Source organism: Phyllobates terribilis, unplaced genomic scaffold (assembly GCF_046119375.1).
Source record: "Phyllobates terribilis strain yellow unplaced genomic scaffold, ASM4611937v1 Scaffold_3__8_contigs__length_932513732, whole genome shotgun sequence".
In the NCBI taxonomy this organism is placed as follows: Eukaryota; Metazoa; Chordata; class Amphibia; order Anura; family Dendrobatidae; genus Phyllobates; species Phyllobates terribilis.
Window position 1 is genome coordinate 377145675 of NW_027362763.1, and position 17987 is coordinate 377163661.

Here is a 17987-nt window from a genome sequence, read left to right on the forward strand (position 1 = left end):
ATTACAGGCTAGAAGAGGGAAGTAATACCAATCTGCAGCAGTGTAACGACTGTGGTCGCAGCGGTCGTCACTGTGACGGGTTCTGGCGGGTCAGAGGCCCAGTGGATGAGGGCCGGGGCCCGCCAATGCTAGCAAAAGCTTCAACTGCACATACAGTTGAAGGATATTGTGGCGCACGGGCCCGCATGGCACAATATACGCTGTCAGATAATCAGAGCTCAGCAGCTGACATTGGTGTGCACGTGATGGAGCGCATGTTAGTGACGTCACATGATCCTGTCACACCCCGAAATCAGCTGCTGGGTTCACAAGAGAACACGCGTGGTGCAGGAGTGAAGAAACTGTGAGTATTTATTTATTTATATAAAAAAAAAAATTCTGTGGCCATAGTACTATGGATGACTATGGGGGTGCATTATATTATGTGGAGGATTGTGGAGTGTGCATTATACTTTATAGGATGACTATGGGGGTGCATTATACTACTATGCATGATTATGGCGCTGCTTTATATTATATGGCGCTGCTTTATATTATATGGAGGACTGTGGACTGTGCATTATACTTTATAGGATTACTATGGGAGTGAATAATACTTTATGGAATGAGTATGGGCTGTGCATTATACATTATAGGATGACTATGGGGTGCATTATACTTTATGGGTGACTATGGTGGTGCATTATACTTTATAGGATGACTATGGGGGTACATTATACAACTATGGATGATTATGGGGTGCATTATACCTTATAGGATGACTATGAGGGTGCATTATACTTTATGGATGACTATGGGGATGCATTATACTTTATAGGTTGACTATGGGGATGCATTATACTTTATAGGATGACTATGGGGGTGCATTATACTACTATGTGTTACGGATCCGGGTGGTGGAACCTCTGTGCTGCGGTGCAAGGAGGGACTAGGTAACTAGGTATCAACTCGGAGCGACCTAGGTCGTACGGCGGCTCAATCGACTCCGTGACCAGGGAGGGTCCGAGCAGAGGGACCAGGTGCTACTCTGGGGACGACCTTGTAGGGGAGCAGGTGGCTCCCACGGTACAGACTGCAGGGACTGACCGGAATAGCAGATGGGCACAGCAGGCAGGCTGATGAGTGATCCGGGTGGATGGACTGGCAGACACGGCAAGCGACAGGCGGGAGCCTGTAGGTAGGCTGTCAGGTGGTCACGGCAGGTGACAGGCAGGAGCCTCTAGGTAGGCTGTCGGGTGGTCATGGCAAGTGATGGGCAGGAGCCTCCAGGTATGCTGACAGGTGGTCACAGCAAGTGACAGCAGGAGCCTCCAGGTAGGCATGGCAGGTAGCAAGCAGGAGCCTCCAGGTAGGCACGGCAGGTAACAAGCAGAAGCCTCGAGGTAGGCACGGTAGGTAGCAGGCAGGTGCTTCCAGGTTAGCAGGCGGGCAAAGCCCATAGACTGACTGGCGGACTGAACTGAAGACAGACTGTCGGGCTGGAGAGTAGTCAGGCTGGCGGACTGGACTTGTAGTCAGGCTGGCGGGCAGGACTAGTAGTCAGGCTAGCAGCGGGACCTGAGGGCTGAAGCAGAGTTAAGTACACTGTGCAACAACTATTGCTCGGGCACCTCCATTTTGGAGGAGGTGCCTTATATATGGGAGGAGCTACGGCAATTGGCCGGGGACTCCTTAGGACGGCGCGCGCGGCCCCTTTAAGAGGGAGGGAGCGCGCGCGCGCCCTAAGCACAGTGCCCGGGAAGCTGCGCGTGCCGGCAGCAGCAGGAAGAGGAGCGCTGGAGGACGCCGAGTTGGGAGCACGGCGGTGAGAGGGACGGCGTCTCTGCCTGGCAGGAGGCAGAGATGCCGATGCTACAGTACCCCCCCCCTTTACGCCCCCTCTTTTTTAGGCCAGAAACATTTTTTTAAGGAGAAGCAGGGCAAGAATGTTCTCCCTGGGTTCCCAAGTTCTCTCCTCTGGGCCAAACCCCTTCCAATCCACAAGAAAAAAGGTTTTTCCTCTTACCCTCTTAGTGGCCAGAATGTTCTCTACCTCAAAAACGTCTTCAGCGGAAACCGGAGCAGGGGGAGTACCTGGATTGTTGGAAAAAGAATTAAACACAACTGGTTTGAGGAGAGATACGTGGAAGGAGTTGGGAATCCGCAAGGTGGCCGGGAGTTTTAACTTGTAGGCCACTGGGTTGATTTGTTTGAGGACTTCAAATGGACCGATGAACCGAGGACCCAACTTATAGGAGGGTATTTTGAGCCAAACATATTTGGAGGAGAGCCAAACCTTGTCTCCCGGACGGATTTGAGGCGGATCCAAACGTCTCTTGTCAGCATGTTTCTTCATCCGCTCGGAGGACTTTAGAAGTGCGGACCTAGTATTTTCCCAAATGGTGGAAAATTCGCTGACCAGAGACTCCACGGCAGGGTTGTCCACAGAAGCGGAGATGGGAAACGGAATCCGGGGATGTTGACCGTAGACTACAAAGAACGGGGACTTGGAAGTAGATTCGCTCTCATGGTTGTTGTAGGAGAACTCGGCCCATGGTAGGAGCTCCACCCAATCGGTATGGTGAGAGTTAATAAAGTGCCGGAGGTAGCTGGTAAGGATCTGGTTGATACGCTCCACTTGGCCATTGGACTGTGGATGGTAAGCGGAGGAGAAATCCAGGGTGACATCCAGCAGCTTACACGTAGCTCTCCAGAAGCGTGAGGTGAACTGAACCCCTCAATGCGACACAATGTGGAGGGGTAGGCCATGGAGATGAAAGATGTGAAGGATGAAGTCCTTAGCCAGCTCCGATGCAGACGGGAGACCAGGCAGAGGGATGAAGTGGGCCATTTTAGAAAAGCGGTCGGCGACCAACCGGCAGAAACAGGGAGATCTGTAATAAAGTAAATAGCAATGTGCTGCCACGGGGCAACAGGTATGGGAAGAGGTAGGAGGTGACCGGCTGGAAGATGACTGGCAACTTTGTTGCAGGCACAGGACGAACAGGCCGAGACAAAGTCTACCAAATCCTTGCGCAGGGTAGGCCACCAGTAATGCCGGGCAATGAGCAGGAAGGTCTTCTTCTAACCGGCATGGCCGGCTAGTGTAGATGAATGACCCAAGTGAAGAATCTTCTCCCGATCTGGAACCGCTACAAACGTCTTACCGGGTGGGAGACGAGTCAGAGCCAAGGGGGCCATACTCATCACTTTGGAGGGGTCGATGATGTGCATAGGGTCCTCCTCTTGATCGGAGGACAGGAAGGATCGGGACAAGGCATCAGCTTTAACGTTTTTGTCTGCCGGGCGGTAATGTAGGATAAAGTCAAAGCGAGCGAAGAACAAAGACCACCGGGCTTGACGCGGATTGAGTCTTTGGGCATTCTGGAGATATGCTAGGTTTTTGTGATCAGTATAGATGATCACCGGGTATAGAGCCCCTTCAAGCAGGTAATGCCACTCCTCCAGCGCCAATTTGATGGCTAGTAGTTCTCGGTCACCTTTGGAGTAGTTGCGCTCAGACGAGGAGCAGAGCTTGGAGAAGAAGTCGCAGGTTACCATTCTCCCGGATGGAGGAAGCATCAACCTCCAGGAAGAACTGTTTGTTGCACTCCGGACGGTGCAGCACGGGGGCAGAGGAGAAGGCTTGCTTTAAGGAAAGGAAGGCCTCCTCGGCTTCGGGTGGCCATTCCTTTGGATTTGCTCTGTTACTGGTGAGCGCAGAAATGGGAGCAGTCCGGGAAGAGATGTGCGGGATGAAGAGACGGTAGTAGTTGGCGAAGCCCAGGAATCGCTGAATTACCTTCAACCCCTCCGGACGGGGTCACTTTAAGACAGCAGAGAGCTTTTCGGGGTCCATTTGTAGACCTGTCTGGGAGATAATATAGGCCAGGAATGGAAGGGAGGTCTGCTCGAAGAGGCACTTCTCAAATTTGGCATAGAGGTGATTCTGCCTAAGCCTAAGCAGGACCTGACGAACATCCCTCCGGTGTGTGGGAAGGTCCGGAGAGAAGACCAAGATGTCGTCCAGGTACACCACCACGCAGGAATATAGAAGGTTATGGAAGATGTCATTGACTAATTCATGGAAGACGGCGGAAGCATTGCAGAGACCGAAGGGCATCACACGGTATTGATAGTGACCGTCGCGGGTATTGAATGCCGTCTTCCACTCGTCTCCTTGAGGGATCCGGACCAGGTTATACGCCCCACATAGATCCAGCTTGGAAAAGATCCTAGCGCCCTTAAGGCGGTCAAACAACTCGGAAATGAGCGGCAGGGGGTATTTGTTTTTGACCGTGATTTGGTTGAGTCCTCTATAGTCAATACAGGGGCGTAGTGAACCATCCTTCTTCTTGACGAAGAAGAATCCGGCTCCAGCCGGGGAGGTAGATTTCCGGATGAATCCCCTAGCCAGATTCTTCTCAATGTACTCCGACATTGCCCGGGTTTCGGCCGACGACAGCGGGTAAATACGCCCACGGGGTGGAGTGGCACCGGGTACCAGGTTGATCGGGCAATCATATGGCCTATGAGGTGGCAGTGTCTCTGCTTCCTTTTTGTCAAAGACATCTGCATAGGACCAGTAAGGTGCCGGTAAACCGGGTAGATTAGCCGTGGTGAGTGGAGGACGAACCGGGCGGACCGGGACCAGGCAGGTCTTATGGCAATCCTGCCCCCAACGGAGTACTTCACCGGATAGCCAATTCAGCATGGGTTCATGTCTCTGAATCCAGGGTAGACCTAGCAATAGGGAGTGAGAGAGTCCGGAAAGCACATGGAAAGAGATCCTCTCAGAGTGCAGCATTCCCACCTGCAGAGTAATAGGTTCTGTGATGAGCAGGATGGTCACCGGAAGGAGTCTTCCATCCACGGAGGCGACTGCCAATGGTTCAGCCAGGAGTTTGGTGGGAATCTGATATCTCTCTACCAGGGACTGGAAAATGAGGTTCCCAGCAGCTCCGGAATCCAGATGTGCAATTTCAAAGTAGCGGTTCTCTCCCCAAGAGATAGAGACAGACAAAGTCAGCGATGGAGAGGAATTACTTTTGCCTAGGATGACCTATCCGAGCGGACCTAGACACTGGAGTTTCCCGGCTTCACCGGGCAGGAACGGATGAAGTGCTCCTTACTGCCACAGTAGAAACAGCCTCCCTCGGTTCGGCAAGTTTCTAGGAGAGACTTGACCATCTTGGTCTGGTCAACCTGCATAGGTTCGGGCGACCGTGCCGGGGGAATTGCTGGTTGTGAAGCCGGTTTCTGAAAAACAGGAGCAAGACGAGGAAATCTTCTCTCCCGGGCAACCTCCTTGGTACGATCTTGGAAACGGATGTCAATCCGGGTAGCTAGTGACACCAGGTCATCCAGGGTGGTAGGAATGTCCCGACCGGCTAACTCTTCCTTGATCCAACCGGAAAGACCCTCCCAGAAGACGGACACCAGAGCCTCGTTGTCCCAGGCAAGCTCAGAAGCGAGGCTACGGAACCGTATGGCATATTGGCCCATGGTGAGACTCCCTTGGCGGAGACATAGCAGAGAGGAGGCAGAAGAGGATTTTCGTCCTGGTTCATCGAAGACTCTCCGGAAAGCAATGAGGAAAGACGATAGATCGTATACCAGGGGATCCCCTCTCTCCCACAGGGGATTTAGCCATGCCAGTGCTTCTCCGGTGAGGTGAGACATGATGAACGCCACCGGCCCGGTCAGAGGGAAACTGATGTGCCAAAAGTTCAAAGTGCAGCGTGCACTGGTTCAGAAAGCCCGACATGAGATGGGGTCACCTCCAAAACGAGGAGGTGCAGAAAGCCGGGGACCTGGGTTGGATGCCGTGGTATTGGTGGGCAGCGGCACTGCCGGAGCGGGAGTCGCACGGCTCAGGGCGGGCACAGGTGGGATAGATAGCGTGTCCAGGCATGAGTTGACATTCCGCAGGAAATTCAGGTTGGTTTCCTGTTGGGATCTCTGACAAGAAACCTCCTGGTACAGGTCAGAGAGCGAAGGAGCTTGGGGGCCACCGGGTTCCATGGCCCGAGCATACTGTTACGGATCCAGGTGGTGGAACCTCTGTGCTGCGGTGCAAGGAGGGACCCAGAGGGGAATAACTAGGTATCAACTCGGAGTGACCTAGGTCTTACGGCGACTCAATCGACTCCGTGACCAGGGAGGGTCCGGCAGAGGGACCAGGTGCTACTCTGGGGATGATCTTGTAGGGGAGAAGGTGGCTCCCATGGTACAGACGGCAGGGACTGACCGGTATAGCAAATAGCCACAGCAGGCAGCTTGACGAGTGATCCGGGTGGATAGACTGGCAGACACGGCAGGCGACAGGCGGGAGCCTCTAGGTAGACTGTCAGGTGGTCATGTCAGGTGACAGGCAGGAGCCTCTAGGTAGGCTGTCGGGTGGTCACGGCAAGTGACGGGCAGGAGCCTCCAAGTATGCTGACAGGTGGTCACCGCAAGTGACAGCTGGAGCCTCCAGGTAGGCACGGCAGGTAGCAATCAGGAGCCTCCAGGTAGGCATGGTAGGTAGCGGGCAGGTGCTTCCAGGTTAGCAGGCGGGCAAAGCCCATAGACAGACTGGTGGACTGAACGGAAGACAGACTGTCGGGCTGGAGAGTAGTCAGGCTGGTGGACTGGACTGGTAGTCAGGCTATCAGCGGGACCTGAGGGCTGAAGCAGAGGTAAGTACACTGTGCAACAACTATTGCTCGGGCACCTCCATTTTGGAGGAGGTGCCTTATATATGGGAGGAGCTCCGGCAATTGGCCGGGGACTCCTTAGGACGGCGCGCGCGGCCCCTTTAAGAGGGAGGGAGCACGCACCCTAAGCACAGTGCCCGGGAAGCTGCGCGCGCCGGCAGCAGCAGGAAGAGGAGCGCTGGAGGACGCCGAACGGGGAGCGCGGCGGTGAGAGAGACGGAGTCTCTGTCTGGCAGGAGGCAGAGACGCCGATGCTACACTATGGATGATTATGGGGTGCATTATACTTTATAGGATGACTGTGGGGTGCATTATACTTTATGGATGACTATGGGGGTGCATTATACTTTATAGGTTGCTTATGGGGGTGCAATATGCTTTATATGATTACTATGGGGTGCATTATACTACTATGGATGACTATGGGGGTGCATTATACTACTGTGGATCACTGGGGGTGCATTAAAGAACAGTGGCAGAGCAGTGGACATATATAGCAGGATGGGGGATATATACCAGGATGGGTCACAGGATAAGGAACATAAAGCAGAATGGGCGATATATATATCAGAATGTGGCCAGGATGAGTGACATATATGCCAGGATTGAGGGCCTATATACAGTATATGTTTATTCAGGATGGGGGGCGGGCACAGTCCAAATCTTGCACCTAGGCCCATCAGACTTTAGTTATGCCACTACCAAGTTGCATTCTGCTGTTGACTCCAATCCCAGCAGTTAATTTTCTCGGTGCCACAATCAAGCCTGATCGATTAAATGTACAAGATGGGGACACATTTTGTAGATGCATGTGCTGGAGTTGGCCTCATTTTAATAACAGTCTGGGACTAGATAAACGTCCCCAAAGATGTCTTTCATATAAACCCGTTAGGGTGTACTATTCGTACACCCAACTATCAAATATTTATTTGAATAGTAATAACATACTGGCACTTGTTAGAATACAGTATATTTTTTAAATATATGTTTAATTAAATTTTCCTTATAGCATTAAAAAAAGAAGACAAAAAAAACTCTTTTCAAATATACATTTTATTTAGCACAATCACTGAAGTAACAAAATATAACATTCTTCTTTCATGTATGGTCATAATAGCCAAAAATGGCCTTTCAATATGTTGTTAAAAAGGATTTATATTTAACCACTTCATGCAACATGCCATACATGTACATCACTGTGAAGTGTTATTAACCACAATATACTGTACATGTACAGAGCAAGGATGAAGCTGGCACAGGATTGCGATCCGCAGTGGGAGCCAGCTGTTACATACAGTCATGCTCCTACTGCAACATCCAAGACTGGAGATATGTTGGATCCTGGCTGTATAACTCTTTACCACCAGGGTTGAACTAACCACATATGTAACAACTTTTATAGATCGAGATTCCCCTGTCACCCCAACATCACAATCATACTGATGGGTACACATAGCAGCCGGAGGAATAACAGTGGCCTTCATATAAGGGTGTACTCATTTTTGTTGCCAGTGGTTTAGACATTAATGCCTATGTGTTAAGTTATTTAGAGAGCATAGCAAATTTACACTGTTATACAAGCTGTAGACTGACTACTTTACATTATATCAAAGTGTCATATCTTTAGTGTTGTCCCATGAAAAGATATAATAAAATATTATATATTTATAATATAATGCTGGATGGGTCCTTCTGTACAAAGCTGGTATAGACTGCACCTGTGCAATGTAGCCAGAGTCAGAAGGATGCAAGCAGACCAGGAAGAGGAGGAGGCTGGAGGAGGAGCGTGGCGCCAGAGATCTTGGTCTGCTTAGGCGCTGACCGCATATTTCCATCTCCGATGCCGTAAGGACATATCGCGATCTGCATCGAGGCTGGAGAAGGAGTGTGGTGCCGGAGTTAGCGCCTGTACATAGCTCGATCTCCAGCACCATTTTGTTAAAGACGAATTCACACATAGTGTCTTCAACAAAATGGCACCGAATAGCGCAGTGTGTGCACACGCTGACTCTGGCGCCATTTTATTTAAATATTTAACGCAGACGATGTGCTGAAGGGGAACGGGGGAAAGGTGAGTAGGAGTGTTTGTTTATGTATAGTTGTATGTATGGAAGGATGGATATAACAGCAGCACGGGCAGGATGTGGAGCATATAATAGGATGGGGGAGCATATACTAGGATGGGGGAGCATATACCAGCATGGGTGAAGCATATGCCAGGATGGGGGGAGCATATACCAGGATGGGTGACCAGGATGGGGGAGCATATACCAGGATAGGGGAGCATATACCAGGATGGGGGATCAGGATGAGGGAGCATATACCAGGATGGGGAACAAGGATGGGGGGAGCATATACCAGGATGGGGGACTAGGATGGGGGGAGCATATACCAGGATGGGGGACTAGGATGGGGGGAGCATATACCAGGATGGGGGAGCATATACCAGGATGGAGGATTAGGATAGGAGAGCATATACCAGGATGGGGGACCAGGATGGGGGAGCATATACAAGGATGGAAGTGCATATAATAGAATCGGAGACCAGAATGGAGAAGCATGTAATAGGAAGGAGGACCAAGATGGGGCAGCATATAATAGGATGGGGGACCAGGCTGGGGGAGCATGTACCAGGATGGGACAGCATATACCAAGAGGGGGGAACAGGATGGGGGAGTATATATCAGGATTGGAGACCAGAATGGGGGAGCATATACCAGGATGAGGGAGCATATAATAGGATGAGGGAGCATATAATAGGATGGGGGACCAGGATGGGGAAGCATATAACAGGATGGGGGACCAGGATGGGGGAACATATACCAAGATGGGGGAGCATATACCAGGATTGGGGACCAGGATGGGGGAGCATATAATAGGATGAGGGAGCATATAATAGGATGGGGGACCAGGCTGGGGGAGCATATACCATGCTGGGCGAGCATATATCAGGATGGGGGAGCATATACCAGGCTGTGGGAGAATACACCAAGCTGGGGGAGCATATGCTTGCCTGGGGGAGCATATACCAAGGTGGGGGACCAGGATGGGGGAGCATATATCAGGCTGGGGATCATAAAATAGGATGAGGGACTAGGCTGGGGGAGCATATACCAGGCTGGGGGGCATATACCAGGATTAGCTATTGAACTCGTTCTACGCAAGGATGGTGAGCATTTTTATTGGTACATTTTTGTGCTATGTTAAAGGGAACCTGTCACCAGAAATAACGCTGTTAACCTGCAGCTACGCAGTTAATCTGCAGGTTAATAGTGTTGTTATGCTGACTGGTGCCTGCACGCAACCAGATGCAGCGGGGAGAAAGTGGACTTTATTCACCCTGCCAGCATTCGGGTTAAGTTATAGAGTCGGGTGTGGCACCGGTTCAGTCATCGCTCTGAGCAGCAGCTATAGCCACACCCCCGACCCTGACTGACAGTCGGCCCTAATGCAGACCGAGTGTTAGTCAGGACAGGGGGCGCAGTTCCAGTGGACGCTTTGTATTTCCAGAACAATGGCTGAACTGGTGCCATCCCCGACTCCATGACTGAAACCAAATGCTGGTGGGGAAAATAAAGTTAATTTTCTCCCCGCTGCATTCGACATTCAGGTGCCAGGCAGCATAATATTGCTATTATCTACAGATTATCCGCATATCTGCAGGTTAAGAGCATTATTTTTGGTGACAGGTTCCCTTTAATATTGTAGTACAATACTTCTTTAAAATGACGCCGGACTCAGAGTGTGCACATACCATGCTATCTGGCGCCATTTTTTTGAAGATCCTGTGTCTGTGAAATCGCATATACAGTGCTTTCAATAAAATGGCGCCGGATAGCGCGGTATGCGTACGCGCTGACTCCGGCGCCATTTTATTGAAGTAATGTACTACAACGTCAACATAGCAGTGCTCATGCATCCCCCATCTCCATTATCCAAAGTAAAAATTTGCTGCAAAAGTGAAAATGGCAAATCATTTATGACAAGCAATGGCTTAATTTTTTTAATTTGTTAAATTAATCCTTGAATCCAAATTCATCTTTGGATCCCGCAAAAATGTTTTATTGTAAATTAATAAAAATTCCATTTTTTTCAGACCACCAGGCCAGGAGTAATAAGACCAATGTCTGCAATAGACCACAAGGACAGAAAATGTTATCCAAACCTGTTTCAGCAATTCTCCATGCCTCCATATAAAAGAGAATAGCCGGACCTCCTGGTAAGATTGAATGTGTTAGTATTAGTGTTGAGCATTCCGATACTGAAATATCGGGTATCGACCGATATTCGCTGTATCGGAGTTCCGATACTGAGTTCCGATACTTTTACAATATCGAATACCAGAATCGGAAGTTCACATAATGCATGCGCTCTGCAGTGTCTCTGAAGGATGACAAGCTGTATGGCAGCGCTCAGCTGCGATCCAGCCTGTCATCAGAATGCCATCCCAGCGTGGGAGAATTCTCCTGCTCAAGCGCTGACATTACATTATCTCCCTTACACTACAATTAAATGGAATAGCAGGAATTAGTGTTTTTTTAAGACGTTAATGCCACAGCCATGGTGGTTGTGGCATTACAGTGGTTGCCCAAATCGATGCGAACAGTGCTCACAGTGAAACATGAAAAGCCGGCAATTCATCGGCGGCATACACCGGCAACCGACAATTTAGAACAGAAAGAATAGAGCTTCACACATAGATTAGATAGATAGAAACATGTCAGTCACATATATAAGAAGTACAGTGACAGTGTTGGTTACTGTACTTGTCATTTAGTGTTAAAGGATTTATTTAAAAAAATAATAGTGTTTTCATGCATCTATCTCTTTAAAAAAGCCGGCCGGCAATTCAGCATCGGTACCCGACAATTTAGAACAGAAAGATAGAGCATCACACATAGATTAGATAGATAGAAACATGTCAGTCACATATATAAGAAGTACAGTGACAGTGTTGGTTACTGTACTTGTCATTTAGTGTTAAAATAAAGGATTTATTAAAAAAAAAATTGCCGTGGGGTTCCCCGTAATTTTAGTCTCTAGCGGAGGTTAAGCAGACGGCTGGGGCAGAGGTTTGAAGCCTGGGAAGGGGGTAATACCCACGGAGCTTCCCAGGCTACTAATATCAGCCCCCAGCTGAATACCTAGCCTTTACTAGCTACTAAAATGGGGGACCCCCCAAAAAAAATGACGTGCGGTCCCCCCTACTTTAATAGCTAGCAAAGGCTAGGCAGACAGCTGGGGGTTGATATTAATAGCCCAGGAAGGATGCCATGAATATTGGCCCCCTCCCAGGCCAGAAACACCAGCTGTCAGCGGCCCCAGAAATGGCGCATCCATATGATGCGCCAATTCTGGCACTTAGCCTCGCTCTTCCCACTGCCCTGTAGCGGTGGCAGTGGGGTAATAGGGCTGGCGTTGATGTCAGCTTATAATGCCAGCTGACATCAAGCCCAGGTTAGTAATGGAGAGGCGTCTATAAGACACCCCCATTACTAACCCCATAGTCAAAGTTAAAAAAAACACAAACACCCAGAATAAAGTCCTTTAATTGAAATAAACACACAATTCTTTATTGTTCTAAATTAAACCATACTTACCAGCTGTCTGCCTAGCCTTTGCTACCTATTAAAATAGGGGGGACCCCACGTCATTTTTTTGGGGGGGTCCCCCATTTTAATAGCTAGTAAAGGCTAGTTATTCAGCTGGGTCTGATATTAGTAGCCTGGGAAGCTCCGTGGGTATTACCCCCTTCCCAGGCTTCAAACATCTGCCCCAGCTGTCTGCTTAACCTCCGCTAGAGACTAAAATTAGGGGGAACCCCATGCCAATTATTTTTTTAATAAATCCTTTATTTTAACACTAAATGACAGGTACACTAACCAACACTGTCACTCTACTAATTACATATGTGACTGACATGTTTCTATCTATCTAATCTATGTGTGAAGCTCTATCTTTCTGTTCTAAATTGTCGGGTACAGATGATGAATGGCCGCCTGGCTTTTTTAAAGAGACAGGTGCATGAAAACACTATTATTTTTTTAAATAAATCCTTTAACACTAAATGACAAGTACAGTAACCAACACTGTCACTGTACTTCTTATATATGTGACTGACATGTTTCTATCTATCTAATCTATGTGTGAAGCTCTATTCTTTCTGTTCTAAATTGTCGGGTACAGATGCTGAATTGCCGGCCGGCTTTTTTAAAGAGACGGTGCATGAAAACACTATTATTTTTTAAATAAATCCTTTAACACTAAATGACAAGTACAGTAACCAGCACTGTCACTGTACTTCTTATATATGTGACTGACATGTTTCTATCTGTCTAATCTATGTGTGAAGCTCTATTCTTTCTGTTCTAAATTGTCGGGTACCGGTATATGCCGCTGCTGAATTGCTGGCTTTTCATGTTTCACTGTGAGCACTGTTCCCATCAATTTGGGCAACCACCTCCCCCAATACATTCTACATTATTGTTAGTTGTTTTCCTTCATGTAGAATTAACCTACAAGGAAAGAAAGGGTTTATTTTCATTCTGATATTTGTGTCCCATTGACTTGCATTGGTTTCCGGTATCGGAATCGGCGATATCCGATACTTTTTGGGTATCGGCCTGATCCAATCCGATCCGATATTTCCTGATATCGGAAGGTATCGCTCAACACTAGTTAGTATTGATCCTTTGAAATCCCATAGAAAATTATGTTAATATAAAAGACAGCAAATGTATTTATAAAATTAGTCATGTGATTATTAGAAGTCTGAATGCATAGCTTTCAGCTTTATAAGACAGTACAGTATAGGCTGTGTACAGTGATCTATCAATATAGTGATATAACATACTGAGAGAATGAAGCTTCCCCCTTCAGGCCTTCAGCCCATTGAATAGCAGCCAAATTTGCCTGGACTGTGTAGCTTTTTCAGATATAATCCTGACAAATTTAGGACTATCGCAGTCCATGAAGTGTCAGTGTTTATGAAAACCCAACTTAAAGGGAACCTGTCATGTAAAATAACGCTATTAACCTACAAATATGGAGTTAATCTGCAGGTTAATAGCATTCTGACACAGTGCGGGGCCAGCATTGAGAGCCCTGATGCCGGGAGGAAATTAACTTTATTTCTACTGGCAGAGTAAAAAGAGCAGTGGCTGAAACCACGCCCCAGGCACTGACTGACATCCGGTCCTAATGCTGAGACGGCTGTCAGTCAGTGTCCAGGGTGCAATTACAACCACCTTTCTCTATACACTGAGAGTTGACTGAAACCATGCAGGCACCACCCCTACGACTTGAAGCTGAATGCTGCCGCAGGGTGTAAAGTTAATTTCCTTGACACCTAGTCCCCCTTCCCTTGCAAGAAGTTGTTTGCAAAATTTATTGGACTCTGAAAACCATTTTATCTTCTAAAAATCAATTGCAAAGAACCTGAAATTTGGGCAATGCAAATCTCAGTTACAGCTTTCTTAGGGCATGCTAACACATGTTCAAGTCAGTGGTAAAATGTTAATAATTGTCGGAACTAATGATGCAAACCTTACCAATTTGGAATATCTAATGCATATATTTTTGTCTGGTCCATACTGCTGTTGGCGATTTACAAATAGTTACTTTTAGAAATAATTGAATTTATTTAATATGAACTGAATTCAAGTCGAATTTTAATCCCTTCACACCTGAGCCTGTTTTCACCTTCCTGACCAACCTAAATTTTACAATTTTGACCAGTTTAATTTTATGTGGTACTGTAATAACTCTGGAACATCTCAAGGAACCCCAGTGAGATTTTTTTTCGGGACATATTGTACCTTATGTTAGTGATAACTTTTGATAGAATTTTTTTGCGTTTATTTGTAAAAATATCGGAATTTTGGCAAATATTTTGAAAATTTAGCAATTTTCATATTTTCAATTTTTATATCCTTAAACCAGTTAGTCATAATGTACAAAATAATTTATAAATAACTTTTTCCATATGTCTACTTAAGATGAGCATAATTTTTTAGACATATTTATTTTTATCGGAAGTTAGAAGGATTAAAAGTTTATTAGCAATTTCTCATTTTTCCAATAAAATTTACAAAACCATATTTTTTAGGGACCACATCATGGTGAGATATAGGCCCCCTTCAATAGCGACATCTGATGCCAGTAGCATCTCCTTGCTGCACCCACATGCATCCCATGACTGTCTTCACCCATATGCAGCACCAGACACTTTTGAGTCTATAATGATGGACATTGGCGACTTAATTGCACGAATGAAAGATATTCCCACTAGAGAAGATATGGAGCACTACTTCTCATGCCTTGAGAATTCATACAGATCCGAATTATCTTCTCTATCAACAAATTCTCATTTTTACAACAAAATTTGCAAAACCAATTTTTGTAGTGACCACCACATCACATTTGAAGTGACTTTGAGGGGCCTATGTGACGGAAAATACACAGAAGCGACACCATTTTAAATACAGCACCCCCCAAAATGCTCAAAACCATATTCAAGAAGCCTATTATCCCATATGTGGTGGATAACTACTTGGGACTGAGTGCACGGCAGGGCTCAGAACAAAAGGAGCACCATTTGACTTTTGAAACGCAAAATTGTCTGGAACAGATAGCGGACGCCATTTTGCATTTGCTGAGTCCCTGACATGCCTTAACAGTGGAAACTACCCAGAAGTGACCCCATTTTGGAAACTAAACCCTAAACCCTCATGGAACTTATCAACTGGTATAATTAGCACCTTTAACCCACTAGTGTTTCACAGAATTTTATAAAGTTGAGCCATGAAAATGAAAAATACATTTTCCACAAAAATGTTGCTTCAGCCCCAAGTTTTTCATTTTCACAAGGGTAGCAGGGGAAAGTAGACAAAACAATTCGTGGTGCAATTTACCCTGAGTAAACTGATGTGTAAAATTACTGTTTTGGCCCTCGGCAGGGCTCAGAAGGGAAGGAGTGCCAATTGAATTCTGGACTGCAATTTTGACTGGACTAGGTTGCGGAAGTCGCATTTGAGGAGCCCCTGACATGCCAAAAAAAACAAAAACCCATACAAATGACCCCATTTTGGAAACTACACCTCTTGAATTCATCTAGGGTGTAGTGAACATTTTAACCCTCAGGCAATTCACAGAATTGCATAACACTGTGCTAAGTCAATGGAAAATTTTTTTTTTCATTTTCAAAAGGTTAATAGGAAGAAAATAATGGTACAATTTGTTACGCAATATATCCTGAGTGTGCCAATATCCCATATGTGGTCAAAAATTACTGTTGAGGCACAGTGCAAAGCTCAGAACAAAAAAAGTGTGATATTGAAGTGCAGATTTTGCTGGAATGGCTGGAGGATGTCATGTCACATTGACAGAGCCTCTGAGATGCCAGAACAGCAGAACACCTCCAATAAGTGTCTTCATTTTACAAAGTACACCTCTCAATGAATTCATCTAGGGGTGCAGTGATAATATTGACACCACAGGTGTGTAACAGAATTTTATACCATTGAAGAAAAAATAATTACATTTTTGACACACAAATTTTGTTTTAGCTGCAGATTTTTCATTTTTACACTGGGAAATAGGTAAAAAAAGTCTCCAAAATTTGTCAATGTCTGCGGAACATGGAAATATCTCATGTGTGACTGTACAGTACTGCTTAGCCACACGGCAAGACTCTGGATGGAAGGAGCGCTATTTTACTCAGAGAACAAATTATTATAGAATAATTTACAGAGCTTCTAAGTGCTGGAAGAACAGAATCCCCCCTCATTGACACCATTTTGGCAATTTCTGGTGATTTATCTACAGGTGTAGTGATAATTTTGACTCCATGGGTACTTGCCTGAAATAAGCAGCAGTGATTGTTGCTTAGTAAAAATTGCAAATCTGCCACTGTAGAGCTTTTACAATTTAGTGATCTTATATTGTCTGGATAGTGTAGTGTAAAAAAGAAAAAATCCACACCATGACTAATATTTTGGGTAGTGCTAGAAGCAGCACCATCATCACCAATGGCCCAAGCCATCCAATCAATAGAACTACAATTCTTCTTCTGCTTATGGCAAGCATATTACTGGGGAGGAAGCGGAGGGCATTATGGGATAAATGCATGTTGGGACATATTATTGGTGCAACCTGCACAGGCACCCAGGAGGTAATTGAGACATTTTCCACCTATAAAGTAAGTGAAACTTTGCATTATGATGAGCTCTTGGACTGGAAAGGGCCCATATGCTGTTCTTGCCCAAGGGCCTTTTTCTGTTTGTCCGCCAGTGGATATATGGCATTCAACTCAGTCAATACAGGATAACATGACCAGCAACACTTTCAGTTTGAGTCAGTGTTTTTCACAGAATAGTCTGCCTGACCCTGAACAAAAATGACAAAAAGAGAATTAGAGAGAGTTTTTGGACATTTTTTTAATTTTAAAAGCATTAAATCTGTCCAGGGCGTTGAGTTGTTAATAAGGTTTTTGATTTCTACCAGATTACCGTCGTTTTCTATGGTAAAGTCACTTTGACATTACTATAGCTGTGTTTGCATTGAAGAGATTGAATGGGGTTGGATACAGTCATAGGAGACCTCATGGTGCTATACACATCTTTTCAAGCCAAATGGAGAATGGATCTTTTGGACACAATTACCAAACCTTGCAAATTTGAATTTCAGAAGATTTGATCATCCTAAGTTACTTTCCTCATGGTGCTGATGACTTGCATTGTCGAGGAGTCAAATGTGGTCTATGATTATATTATCTATAGCTTCAAATGGTATGCACAAATATAGATTGTAACAAGATAAACTGATGAATTACTCTTGACATGGGGTTTTAAATATAATTTAATTCCCTAGAGGCCTAAATCAGCCTAAACCTATTTTACCATTAAAGATTATTAAACATTTATAATTGTAATGCTTGTTCAGTGGGATTTTAAGATGTATTTTATTCAAATCAATTGTGAAAATATTGAATTTAATACATAAAAGTGCATTCAATTGGTGGCGGAAAGATAAGTACTTTGTAATACAGCACTTCTAAAGAATGAATTAATGTATTGTTAATGGAAAATTCAACCTTTGGGTGATTCAATCCTATTAAGGTTCCATCTAGTTACAGTAGGTGTTCCGTTAAAACAGTGCATATATAATTACCTCAATGTTGCTATATGAGGTTAATGAAAATTATCACCTAATCCCATTTTACAAAAAGCAACTTAAGAAGAAAATGCTGGGAAATTCTAAGAATAATGTAGAATAACACAATAAAACTGATTGAAACTTGATGACGATTAA

General features: G+C 45.8%; 1 protein-coding gene across 6 annotated transcripts in view; it reads left to right on the forward strand.

Annotated features, from left to right (window-relative positions):
- The window catches only part of MLIP (muscular LMNA interacting protein), a 441771-nt gene that overhangs the window by 355767 nt on the left and 68017 nt on the right, over positions 1-17987 (forward strand). For all 6 annotated transcript variants that reach the window (XR_012318421.1, XR_012318420.1, XM_073675418.1 and 3 more), the window contains one exon: positions 10774-10896. Coding sequence is in view for 4 of the 6 variants with exons in the window: in XM_073675418.1 (XP_073531519.1) it covers positions 10774-10884 (111 nt within the window). In the remaining 2 variants the exon portion in view is untranslated. The remainder of the gene's footprint in view (positions 1-10773; positions 10897-17987) is intronic.